This window comes from Phaenicophaeus curvirostris, chromosome 6, assembly GCF_032191515.1.
Source record: "Phaenicophaeus curvirostris isolate KB17595 chromosome 6, BPBGC_Pcur_1.0, whole genome shotgun sequence".
Taxonomy (NCBI): domain Eukaryota; kingdom Metazoa; phylum Chordata; class Aves; order Cuculiformes; family Cuculidae; genus Phaenicophaeus; species Phaenicophaeus curvirostris.
Window position 1 is genome coordinate 21,642,161 of NC_091397.1, and position 12,807 is coordinate 21,654,967.

Consider the following 12,807-nt stretch of genomic DNA (forward strand, 5'->3'; position numbering starts at 1 on the left):
TCCAGTTTCCTTTAACTAATTTTTTCCCTGTTTGTGTCCACAACGGTATTTTACTACTGCTGTCATAAAGAAGATTGTTCTAGTAGAATGTGAGAGCATAAACACACGTGTAAAGCCTGTTCCTTCACAGGTCTCAGAGGCACAGCCTGAGACATCGTGTCACTGATCACTGAGGTGCATAAACACATGGCAGGGGGCAGGACGCCTGTTGTTCCTTGATTATCTTTTAGATTAAAATAAACGTGTGAGATTTTACAGTTTATATTTCTGACCCTTTCAATTACTCCAATGAACACACACTGTTGTTATATACTGATTTGTAGGAGCATTTCCTTGTGCTCAAGCACCTTAGAGTTCTTAGTTCATTAAAATCTCCACTGTATGAGTCTTATTTGAAGAATTCCAGTGTAAATGGGTAGCATACTGAAGCAACATGCTGCTTTCAGCAGTACAGTGGCAGAAATTCTGATAGGTCTCAAGGTCAGAGCATGCAGTAAGATCAAGCCCCATGTCAGCTTGACTACCAACATGTAATGTATGTGTTCTTACCGCGTTGCTGTTAAGACCAATCCACAGAGGCTCTCCATATTCCTGTGCAAGTAAGTACAACAGTGCCTGGCTAAATGGGTCTAAAATGCTGGCAAGTTCTGAGGCATTGTTATTGCAGTTTTTCTGTGCTTCTTCCCAATTCATTTTGGAATGCATGACAGAGTAGCTAATGCCACTGGAATGGTCAAAAGCCAAGTCCAGCACTGTTGCTGATGACTTAAAGAGTTCAGGATCTGTAGTAATAAGGAAAAGAACAACCCAAGAACAGTTAAATCTGGAGGTCACATGTTTGATTTGAGTGACAAAAAACATCTTCAGTGTTTACAAACCTAGTAGAACATTGCCAAGGGATTAAAACACTGTTTCAATGGTGGTTTATAAGTAACAGGTCACTTCCAAACAAGTGACCTTTCTGTATGAAAGAAATACATTTTCATCTTCTGGGAATCTTGAATCAGAAAATTCATAGTATCTTATATTGCAGAGGTGAATTCACCTCATCAGACAAAAGTAACACATCTGCCCTGCATCTTTTCAAAATACTCTTTGCAGCTTAGCAGCCTTGTGACTATCAGATTTATTTGGATAAATGTAAAACTTAGCAGATAATATAAAGATCACTGTGAACTTATGTAATTAAAATATTTGTGGGGTTTAGCTATTTTATTACATTTTTTAAAATAAGATAATTTTGCTTTCCTATATTCTGATATTGAATTTCTTATTCGCTGTTCCAAAAGATTACTAAGTAACACTGGGATGCAAGATAGGCTGTTAGGTTTTACAGATCCTTTATTTAAAAAAAAAGATAACTGATCTAAAGCATGTTAAACATAAAGTTACTTTAATCCTTGTGGTATACATTTTAACATTAACTATACAGAACTCACTGCTATTCTTCTGGCATATATACCCTCTGTATTCATAACACGGCTTATCGTCCCATTTTCCTGGGTCATCAGCATGACCTCTCTGCAGAGAAACACAATCAAACTGTTGGAGTAAAGGAAAGAATATGAGTACATTGATATTAGAAGTTATAAAACAAAGTAATGTAAAGCCCTGAGTAGTTTTGCTCCTTTTTATTTTGAATTTGAAATTTTAGGGTTTGTATTATGACTCTAGAAACATCTTCCTTTTATCCTTTTCTGTCCTTTCTGGCCTTCTCTGTGGTGACCATCTCCACCTTGGTATTGTCTTGTAAATCCTTGTAATCTTCAGCTCAGCCTGCTTGTTTATTTGGTTATTTTCGAGGAGACTTACTTGAAAGTCCTCTTCTCCTTCCCTTTCAAACATGACTTAACTTGCTAAAAGTGAAAATACTTCTGTGTTATTTTCTAAAATTTAGTGTTGCATATACATTTTCTCCAAAATGAGCAGCAAACTACTATGAAAAGGAAAACTTTATTCAGTCTACTCAATCTTTATCTAATCTGCCCATTGCTGCAATTTTACCAAGTAAAAAAATCGGCAAAACTGTAGCAATGTCAGTTTTGTGCTCTGAGGTAGACAGAACACACAAACATTGAAACATTTTATTGCTAATGCCAACATAAAGGTAGATGAACAACTTGGGGAGAAGGCTGAGGTAATGTCTGTAGCAAAGCGTACTGTTTACTTGAAATGCACCTCAGGTTTAACTTGATGGCAAATGCTACGTGGCATTTACCTGTAGCCGATTGTGGCCATCTTCTGGGTGAAGACTGTCAAACAAAACAGGCTCCATAAGTTTTGGGGTATCTGGAGCCCAGTTTGTATAGGAGACAGCACTTCCGTCAGTCCAAACAAAGTTGAGTTCATTGAGTATATCATTCAAGCCAATCCAGGGATCGCTTGAAACATCCTTCAAATGGTAAGTGAGAAAAGCTGAAAAAAAAGCCAATAGAAAGGAAGGTGAACATGTCATCAATCAAGACATCATTTCATAAACAAATCCTTACATATTTTGTTTCCTGAAGTCCTATAAATACATTTTAATTAGCACTTCATCAGAAATTTACCCAAGTTTATTATTTCAAGGTTATGTTAAGTGTTTGCCTGTGGAAAGTCTCAAACAGTCTATTTGAAACTATGAAGCGAGATAAGAAAGAGGAAAGATATATTAAACCTGCCTGACCACCATGTTATCTAATGAGTTCACTTATTTCAACACTGAAGATGAGGTGAGTGACTGATGGAAATTTGTTCCTGGAAGCCTGGGGACATAGGCAAGATGAAAATGCGCCTTTCTTTGACAATCTGCTGCTCAATTAAATTGCAGAATCTAGGCAGTCATTTCAGTGATGTGTAGCAATATATCCCTTTCTGTTTCTGGCAGAAACAGAGCATGGAGTCCTTTTCATTCTCTGTGTCTTAAACTACAAATGGCAGTCCTGGATTTGTTATTTTATGCTAATTCATACCCTATAAATAATTTAAAGCAGCTTGTGGTAAACAGGAGGAAGCAACCCGTAGCGTCACTGCCATGCTCTAGGCCAATGGTTTGCCTTCTTCCAAAAACGTTTTGTGCCATAGCCATATAACCCATGTTGAGTATACATACCATAAAATACATACATTTACATGCTGTCTCTTTTTGCCATGTTTTTCTTTGCAGGAAATGAACACTGTATACAGAGTAAATGCTTTCTGTCACCTAAAGGGCTGCTGCTGTACCTTGTACTTGTTCATTATGTATGCTTGCCAGGTTTCCTCCAAGGCTTATACAAGTTCTTCTTGCAGAACTCCATGTTTCATAGGAAGAGCCAAAAAATTTGTAACACTAGGGGAAAATGAGTATAGACTGTTAATGAGTGACAGCAAAAGGAATTTCAGTTTGAATTAAAGTAGTTTAAATAGAACTTAGCCTAACTCAGACCCACACAATAATTTTCCTAAGTTAACAGAGACTCAGCTCTGGAACCAACTCAAAACTGTTACTAAATTTTAAATTTTCTCAGTTTCTTTCTGTGAAAGACTGAGACTGTCACAAAAAAGAAATCAAGCACTTATAAACCACAGTAGGACTCTGATGAGAATCTAATGTGTTAACTAACTCAGAGATTTTGCGAAGCTGTACACCGTCGCTAATAAAAGACACAGTGGTGTCTCTATAAAAAAAATCCAGCCCACGGTTTCATGTGGAATTACCTGAACTTTCTGAAAAACATTTTTGACCTTGCGCCTTGGTCAGCGTGCTGTCATGTGTGTATTCAGCCTTTTTCATTTTACAACTCTTTTATTAATGGAAATATGTGACTCAAGGTTTCTTAAAAACTGTATACTCATCATATTACCAATACACACTCCCCCTAAAGTGATTTGGTAATTATGGGTGTGCTTAGTGTGCCCTCTCCATGTCTACAGGTCACCCCTGTTGTGTGGCATGCCAGTAGCACTGGCAGAAAATTATCTTGAATAGCATGTTTAATGCAAGATAAAGTTTTAATGGAACTTTGCATAATCACTGTCAAAAGATATCCGAGAGACAAAAGGCTTCTTGTATAGCTTTACGTACCTTCCCAAGGACCGATACCGTTCTGCTTAGGTGGATGTTATCATACCTGATTTTTAAATAAAAGCCAATCTTCAGGACATCCTCCAGGAGGTGAAGGTGCCACTGAAGGAAGTGTTGCATTTATAAAACTTCTGTGCCTCTCACAGATATAGCCATTTGAAAAACCACAACTGACATCATTCCACAAACCTGAAATTAATTTGAACATAGATAATCAAACACTGAATAAGAACGAAAGTGTGGGAAATTGTACTGGCTTCCATGCTTGTAGGTTTGAAAGCAATCTGCCTGGGAATGTGATATAACATACTTCAGCCCAACTCTAACTCCCATCATCACTGCTTACAGAAGGACTGTGGGAGCAGTGGCTATATTAGATGGCTGATACGGCAACTCCATTACCTCTTGAGTAGAATCTACCTGAATGGCTTTTTTGCACTGACACATGGAAGTGTAAAATAATACTTTACCAGTGAAAACACCATAAAATATTAAACTGTTATATGTTCTATTCCTTTGCTAACTCTTGTCTAATTATTTTTTGAAAGATGAAGTTGCTTTTGATTTGAATAGAAGATATTGTTTGTGCAGCTGAATAGTCATTGATTAAATTGTCCCTGCATTCCCCGTTAAAATCCATTTCTTATATTCCAGTGTTGTGGCTAATACTGATCCTGAAGAAACCTCAGATGTAATGATTATACTTATACATTTTTCCCCAAGCTGCTGGGAAGGAATGGATTAAAGTCCAAGGTATTTTTAGCAAATGGGAAGATCAGTACCCGCTAAACACTTTTTTAAGAAAAGGTTGTGTAACTCACCATCATTTTTGTTTAAGACCACACAATTTTCTTCAGCATTTGCAAAGTTGGGCTCATGCTGTGCCCAAGCTGCATAGTGCACTGGGCTTCCATCCATCCAACTGAATAAAACACAACAATGAAACAGTAGCAGTTGCGCAGAGAATTTTCGTGGAACATATGTATATTCCCTTAGTTTAGCTACATTGTAAGGAAATTATTTTAAGTGGCATTTTATAGTGAATATAGATGCTATGAATACACAGATAATGTCTCTTAAATATAAGGAGGGTTTTGTTCTTTGTCTTGGGACACAGGGTTTTCATTATCTAAGCTGTTTTAATCCTAATGGGAACTATTTACAGACAGATTCAGCTTTACTTTTTTAAAAAATATTTTTAGTATGTTAAGGTAGATTTTTCTTTGAATCTGCATTTACCTACCTTGCAGTGGTCCCTGCAGAAGGAACTCTGGCAAGATAAAACTTCTACATTGCTTTTTACTAATCTTGATATAGCTTGTTTACCTACCTAAACTGTTGATCAGCATCCTGAATTAATCCTATGAGATATGACTCCAATTTGCCATTTTTCAAGATCTAAACACAAAAAAATGTGCTTTTAATTAGTGCTTTCTAATATTTAGTAGTTATCTAGTATGAAAAGGTGTAATTTTTTGTCCTATAGAAGCAAATAGATGAATACATGTGTTATAAATGATCATGTGTAGCCACCAGAGATGACCCCTGTTGAAGTAAACACCATTCAACACATACTTCTGCTTAATTACCATTATTGCTACTTCATCAGCTTTAGCTGCATTACTGTTATGTTCAAAACTTTCAAATCTGTGTTCTCAATTTGAAAAGAAACAAGGAATTACTGAGAGAAAAATTAGTATAATTTTTTTTGGCACTTTTCTATTCTTAAGTAGCCATATAATGCCTGTGTCTGAAACTGTCTGTCTTTTCCTCCTTTTATATCCTTTCCCACATAAGAAAAGCAAGCACATAACAGTGTGAAACAGAAAGAAGGTTGTGTAGCCACTTTGGCATAGGTAAACCAAACAGGATTATGGCAGAGGTTTGAGGCAGCATCCATGCTATTAAATTGTTAGCATGACCCTGAACAACTTTGACATGTGCCCTTCAGCACCATCTCAGGGTACATGTAGGCAATGCCCTTGAAAGACTTGAACGGTTTTGATACATATAGCAGGAAAATTAATTCATTAAGGTCCTAGTTCTTCAATCCCTGACCTGGACCAGGCTAAGTCTTTCTTTGAAATCTTGTCTTGTTCAGCAGAATGATGTGGTATGTGACCATATATCTGTATTGGCAGTAGCGTCACACCTACATAGAGCACTGTATTCTAGAATAAGTTATTCAGATGAGAGGTAGCCATTCTATCAAAAGGACAATTTTCTCACTATACACCTGATCTTCCTGTTCATTGCTACTTCTTCAATCACGGGCAAAACTCTGTTTACATTAAAATAAGCAAGAATATACCCACCCTAGGAAATGGTAAACTCTTTTGTGTTTACTTTCTTAAACAGAAGCTCTGTTCTGTAGAAGAAATATTTTTTTTCATTTTTTAAATCTACTGCTAATAAAATGTGGTAACATTATACAACAAGCACATTATCCTGCACTTCACAAGCACCTGCAGCAGGGTATATAGGCCATAACATAGTCAAGTCTCCTCTTACATGTTTCCACAAAAATTTTCTTTCACTATTATTGTCAATTGTAGCAAGATCTCCATGACTGCTTTTGCAGAGTGTTCTGGCTTTCTCCATAGAGGTCTTTTCTGTGCTAAAAAAATATTGTTTGTCCCCTTTTATAATCCAGCCATCTTCTGTGACTTCGTATGCTGCAACACAGAAGAGGAATCTCTGTATTCTTCACAGTGCTTACCCAAAGCTAGTATTCTTATATGATACCACCATTTAGATAAGGGTAAGTAAACAGAAGCTTACTGGTAGAAGTCCCCAGAGGTTCCGGTTTCAAGGGTATCCCTGTAATGAAATGGTAGAACAAATGGAAATGCGAAATAGTTCCAAAATGTTGAACCAGTACAAGTGTTTAATTGGTGTAAATGAACTTAATGTCTATCACATTCCTTATTTTACATATTCAACGCAAAATATATTTATAGAGTATCTTTCATGCAGAGCAAAAATGGATTTTCAAGGAGTAACAGGTGTATTTCAGTCCTGAATTTCTGTGTTGGTTGATTTTTGGTAGGTGCATCTTGCACATCCTGAATGTTGCCTACATTAGGTGACTGAAGCTTATCTGAATATTTGTTTCCGTAGGTAAACTAAAGAGTGAAAATACTTTAGTTCAATACTGGTAGACTTTGCGTAGTAATAAGAGATCCCTTATGGATGTTGTCTTGTATCTGAATAAAAAGTTCAAATACTAAACAAATTTTGCCTTCAAAATATTTTAAAGTTTATTTGTATTCATTTGTTGATGAAACTTTTTTTTCTGTGAAACTGTTTTGTGAAGAATCACATTTGAAAATTCTGAGAATCCACCCAAGGCTAGTAAGGGAGCTGGTAGAGGTGCTCACCAAACCTCTTTCCATCATCTACCAGCAGTCCTGGCTGACTGGGGAAGCTCCTCTTGATTGGAGATTGGCAAATGTGACACCCATCTACAAGAAGAGTAGGAGGGTGAATCCAGGGAAGTACAGGCCTGTCAGTCTAACCTCAGTGCTGGGAAAGGTCATGGAGCAGGTCATCTTGACTGCTATCATACAGCACACGCGAGACAACCAGGTGATCAGGCCCAGTCAACATGTGTTTATAAAAGGCAGGTCCTGCCAAACCAACCTGATCTCCTTCTATGACAAGATTACCCACTTAATGGATGAGGGAAAGGCTGTGGGTATAGTATACATGGACTTAAGTAAAGCCTTTGACACCATTTCTCACAGTATTCTGCTTGAGAAACTGGCTGCCAGTGCCCTGAACAAGAATAACGTCTGCTGGGTTAAGAACTGGGTGGATGGCTGGCCCCAGAGAGTCATGGTAAATGGAATTAAATCCATCTGGAGGCCATTCACAAGTGGTGTTCCCCCGGACTTAGTGCTGGGTCCAGTTGTGTTTAGTATCTTTAGCAATGATCTGTATGAGTGGATTGAATGTACCTTTAGTAAGTTAGCCTAGAAAAAAGAAGGCTGAGGGGGGACCTTATCACTGCCTACAACTGTCTGAAAGGAGTTTGTAGCGAGGTGGGTGTTGGTCTATTCTCCCAAGTGACAGGTGATAGGACAAGGGGAAATGGCCTCAAGCTGCACCAGGGAAGGTTCGTACTGGGTATCAGGAAAAAACTTTTCACAGAAAGGGTCATCGGGCACTGGCAGAGGCTGCCCAGGGAGATGATTGAGTCACCATCCCTGGAGCTATTTAAAAGATGTGTAGATGGGGTGCTCAGGGGCATGGTTTAGTGGCAGATAGGAATGGTTAGACTCTATGATTTCAAAGGCTTTTTCCAACCTAGTGATTCTATGCTTCTGTGCTTCAATGATTCTATGATCTCTTCACTACGGCAAGCCTGTTGTTACAGGATTTTCTTTACATGTCATCTTGCAAAGAGAATGATTCTAATATGCTCTTAGTCTAATTTAAGCTAGAGTAGGTGATTAGTGTGTTCTTGTGTAGTAGTCAAGCTATACCTGAGCAGACAAGTGAAGTTCCACCTTACAAAGGATACAAAGATATAAAATAGTCTTTTTTTGAAAACTGCCAACCTCTCTTTCTCCCTTTCAATCTTCCTAGCCCCTAACCTAGAACTTCTCTACAAGTAAAAGTTCCAAGAAACATACAGTTTCATGTCAATCAAAGCTTTTGTTTTGGCAAAAATCTGCTTTTGGGAGCAGTGGGTTTTACCAGATAAGCCTTTGAGGTTGCTTTCATCTTGTTTTCTGTGATTCTATAATTACATAAACAATTATAATTTGAATAAAGCTTATCACATAATAATTTTTTTTCAAATAAAGCAAAAAAATCTTAACAGCTGAAACATATTGTGAAATTAGTTTTATGCCTTGACCTATTTTTCATTATGCAAAATTCCTTTGAAATCAACTGAGGTTTGTACTAGCATATAATTTGCAGAATTTCTTTTTTGATAGATTCATCCTTAATTTCTTCTTAATGAGAATTTAGAGTAAAAAGTAACCTACCTTCCTTTATTTCACAAATCCAGTTATGACTGTATTCACAGTGCACATTAGTCCAGGACATGGAAGGCTCTTCTTCTCTGATTGCTCCACAATATTCAAATGCATCATTATAAAAATATGTATTTTTCTTATAATTCACCTACAGAAGAAACACAACTTTGTTTTTTATCCTTATTATTCTTTGTATTCTTATTACATATGGGAAGAATTTGTAATCTGGAAGGGAATCACAGAATCATAGAATGATTTGGGCTGGAAGGGACCTTAAAGATTACCCAGTTCCAATCCGCCTGTCATGGTCAGGGACACCTTCCACTAAATCAGGTTGCTCAAAGCCTCAACCAACTTGGCTTTGAAAACCTCCAGGGATGGGGCATCCACAGCTTCTCTGGGCAGCCTGTTCCAATGCCTCACCACCCTGTTTGTAAAAAATTTCTTCCTAATATCTAATCTAAATCTACACTCTTTTGGCTTAAAACCATTACCCACCATCCTATCACTACAGTCCCTGTTAAAGAGCTTCTTCCCATCTTTCCTGTAGGTCCATTTTAAGTAGTGGAAGACTTTTGTAAGATCTCGCTGGAGCATTCTCTTGTCTAGGCTAAACAAGCCCAACTCTCTCAGCCTGTCCTAGTAAGGGATGCTCCTTCCTTTTCTCCTCTGATTGTGCAGCCTGTGTGGGCTATTGAAGCAATATACTAATTCTGGAAGAAAAAAAGAAGGGTTCTGTGATTACATGGCATTTAACAGACTCCAGCAGTCCTATGAAAGTGTGAATCAATTGAGGTTATAAATCAATAGCAGGGGAAAGGAATGTGGCAAGATACCGCCAGAAACTAAAAAAATCAGGGTAGACCTTTCGCATATATTTGCCACTTAGGTAATCATCTTTGCAGCTGTAATGGTACTTCATCTTACCACTGTTGTGATGGTATAACATCAGGGTTTACTGGCCTTTTTCTTTTCCGAACTGGTATGAAGAATAATGATTTAAAGTTATGCAGTGACAAGGTAGACATTTTTGGGAATTTTTATACAGTTTTCATCCCCATGAGTCACAGAAACAGCTTCAACAGCAAAAAAATGTCAGAAAAGAAAGAAACTGGCAAGGTCCAACACTTACAGGGGATCCATCACTCCAGGAAAGCCCATTATCAGGATCCAAACACTGCAAACCTATCCAGAAAGTCTCAGATGCAGAGGAGGTTTTTCTAGGGTGTAAAAAGAAAAAAACATGTAGTGGAAGAAGAGGAGGTATATGGTTAGCTCTGTTAAATTTTGCAAGTTACGTGTGACAATAAGACTTACACCTACTGAAGACTAAAAAAAGTTAGAAATTTTTACAAGAACAAAATCCTGTTGGTCAGCAAACTCTCAACAGCAAGTAAATGAAGTTCATGTCATAAAATTTTCTACTTTGCATGTTGCTGTGTTGAAAACACAGACAGTTGTTTTTCTTTATTGTTGTGATTACAGTATTCTTTGAGAAATAACATGTTCAGGTTTGCTGGAAGTCAACAGTTAGTTTCAAAAGGGTTCAGCAAACAAACTTAGAAATTAGCCTGAAGGAGAAGCATTCAGATTATTTGGTTGTGGGATTAGCATTTTTTTTAATTTAAAAGATGTGTGGATGATTAGAAATTTTAGGAACCACAAAAGTGTCTTTGAAAACGGTACCCATGCGAAAGATATAGTCAGTTCCTTCTCTTATGACTTTCAAATAAGTATGTCAGGAGCAACTAAATAATATTTTTATCTATTCCTATATAAAGTGTTGTTACAAAAAAATTAATTATTAGATATTTTCTTGCTTACCTTATTAAGCTTTCTATCAATGTTTCCTCTTCTGCACTTCTAATGGCAGCCAGGTCTCCTCCTGTTTCTCTGCAGAAATCTCGGGCTTCAAACCATGATTTCTTTTGGTTTTCTTCTCTCACAAAAACCTATAGATAAATTTTAAGATAGAACTCTATGTTTACAGAATGTTAAAAATAAATTTACTGGCAAAATATGAAGACATTCCATTGCAATTATCATATATAATATGGATTTTTCCTTATATGATATGGAAAGTATGCTACCTGGATAACCTTACAAATTGCTCTTAGAGTGATAAATGCAATGATTTCTATGAATTCTTTTGTGAGAAATTACTACATTTGTGCAATAATTGCCATTCTCCAAAGATTACATGCTCTCTGTTTGATGCTCCTCTGTTTCATAGTAAGATTATTGGGAAAATTAATACTTACTCTGAAGCAAGAATTGGTGCTATTGCTTGTATTCCAACCCAAGGGACATTTGGAATCAGAAATGGTTTTAGGAGTAAGTGGAAGAGTGATTTTTTCCGCTTGTTTTTTGCAGACAAATTTTGCCTTTACATCACAGTTCTGAACATCCCACAGTCCAGCTGCTTTTCCTGTCCTTACAGCAACACAACCAGCCTCATTCCCTTTTAAAAGATATAGGAAATGTAAATGTGTTTTAACATGGTTTCGCTGACATTTTTTTCGGCTCATGTGACTCATTTACGAAAGACTGTTTGAAATATTAAGTGTAGTGTCTGCTTAAAGGAGGAGCTTTGTAAAAGAGGAAATCCAGTGAGCAGAGCCCTTCATTATCTTCCCTCCCCTTTGAAAAGTTTTACAAGTGCACAATGAACCCCTTGCCTGCCTCTTTCCTTTGCCAATCACTGCAAAGAATTGGCAGGCTGTCACCCAGCCATGAAAAGATTTCATCATTTCTGCTCAGTTTGATTTTACTTCTGTAACCAATGAGGAGCTGGAAAATATTTTCATGGCAGCTCATGTCAGAGACTTCTATTTCAAAGGCTGTGTATTTCTATGTGTCACCATGGATGTGTTTTAGCAAAGGTGGGAAACAGTTTAGATTTACAGCATAGAAAGTTCCTTAGAAGTACAAATTTAGTCTGATGGCAGAGTACCAGGCATTGCTGCATTCCAGTTTGTGTATAGAACACTTTCACCATTTGCCCACTTGAACATCCCTTGCTCTTCCATATCTGAGAGTCCAATCCAAAAGTACTTCTCAGAGCTCAGACCAACAAGGCTGGTTAGGTAGGCTTGCTCATATCTGAAATGGAAACAGTCAGATGGGGATTAAAGCTAGTTTTCTCTTAATGTGACGTTTCTCAGCATCCTAAACTGCATGAGACTAGAATGAATGGAATTTTCATTAGGTTTCCTTTTAAGAGGAAATATGTTTCTTAACTGGATAGCAGATGGACTAGCTGCAATTGCAGATGAAGCCATGCTATACTGAAAAACTGTTCCTTATAGAACACAAGCAACTGTGGTCTGTTTTTCCAAAGTAAAGTACCAGAGAATATGAGTGTGCAAAATATATTTAGTAAAAAAAAAAGAAAATACCTACTGAATCTATTGATTTTTTTTCCTCTAGAAACAGAATATTCAAGTTTTCTCATTTCATATCTTTTTTTCCAAAAAAATTCTCAACTGTTTTATAAAATTCCAAGATTATTCCATCACATTTACAGTTTTAAAACTCTTTTCATACCTGTCTCCTACACTTGTTAAATAGCCACTGCTCCTTTCACAGGCTTTCTTTGCTTCTGAAAATGTTACAGAGGAATGACCAACAAGGTAGCAGTAAAAACCATGTCTTTCCCAGCCCTGTCAAGAACATTTGGAACATATTTGCAGTAAAAAGAACTTATGTTACAGTGCATGAATTTCAGTGTATGCTCAAATCGATGTATTTTTAATATAACATATTACATAAATA

At 37.0% G+C, this 12,807-nt stretch overlaps 1 protein-coding gene across 7 annotated transcripts in view; it reads right to left on the bottom strand.

Annotated features, from left to right (window-relative positions):
• Positions 1-12,807, bottom strand: part of LOC138721931 (macrophage mannose receptor 1-like) — a 31,688-nt gene that overhangs the window by 6,754 nt on the left and 12,127 nt on the right. For 6 of the 7 annotated variants that reach the window (XM_069859535.1, XM_069859532.1, XM_069859534.1 and 3 more), the window contains 15 exons: positions 12,580-12,695; positions 11,987-12,135; positions 11,295-11,494; positions 10,858-10,985; positions 10,166-10,253; positions 9,043-9,181; positions 6,827-6,865; positions 6,557-6,720; positions 5,376-5,443; positions 4,867-4,967; positions 4,092-4,234; positions 3,205-3,310; positions 2,219-2,415; positions 1,440-1,542; positions 550-782 (listed from right to left, as the gene is read on the bottom strand). In XM_069859535.1, the coding sequence (XP_069715636.1) occupies positions 550-782; positions 1,440-1,542; positions 2,219-2,415; positions 3,205-3,310; positions 4,092-4,234; positions 4,867-4,967; positions 5,376-5,443; positions 6,557-6,720; positions 6,827-6,865; positions 9,043-9,181; positions 10,166-10,253; positions 10,858-10,985; positions 11,295-11,494; positions 11,987-12,135; positions 12,580-12,695 (1,974 nt within the window). The remainder of the gene's footprint in view (positions 1-549; positions 783-1,439; positions 1,543-2,218; positions 2,416-3,204; positions 3,311-4,091; positions 4,235-4,866; positions 4,968-5,375; positions 5,444-6,556; positions 6,721-6,826; positions 6,866-9,042; positions 9,182-10,165; positions 10,254-10,857; positions 10,986-11,294; positions 11,495-11,986; positions 12,136-12,579; positions 12,696-12,807) is intronic. The other variant, XM_069859533.1, reaches the window with a different exon arrangement.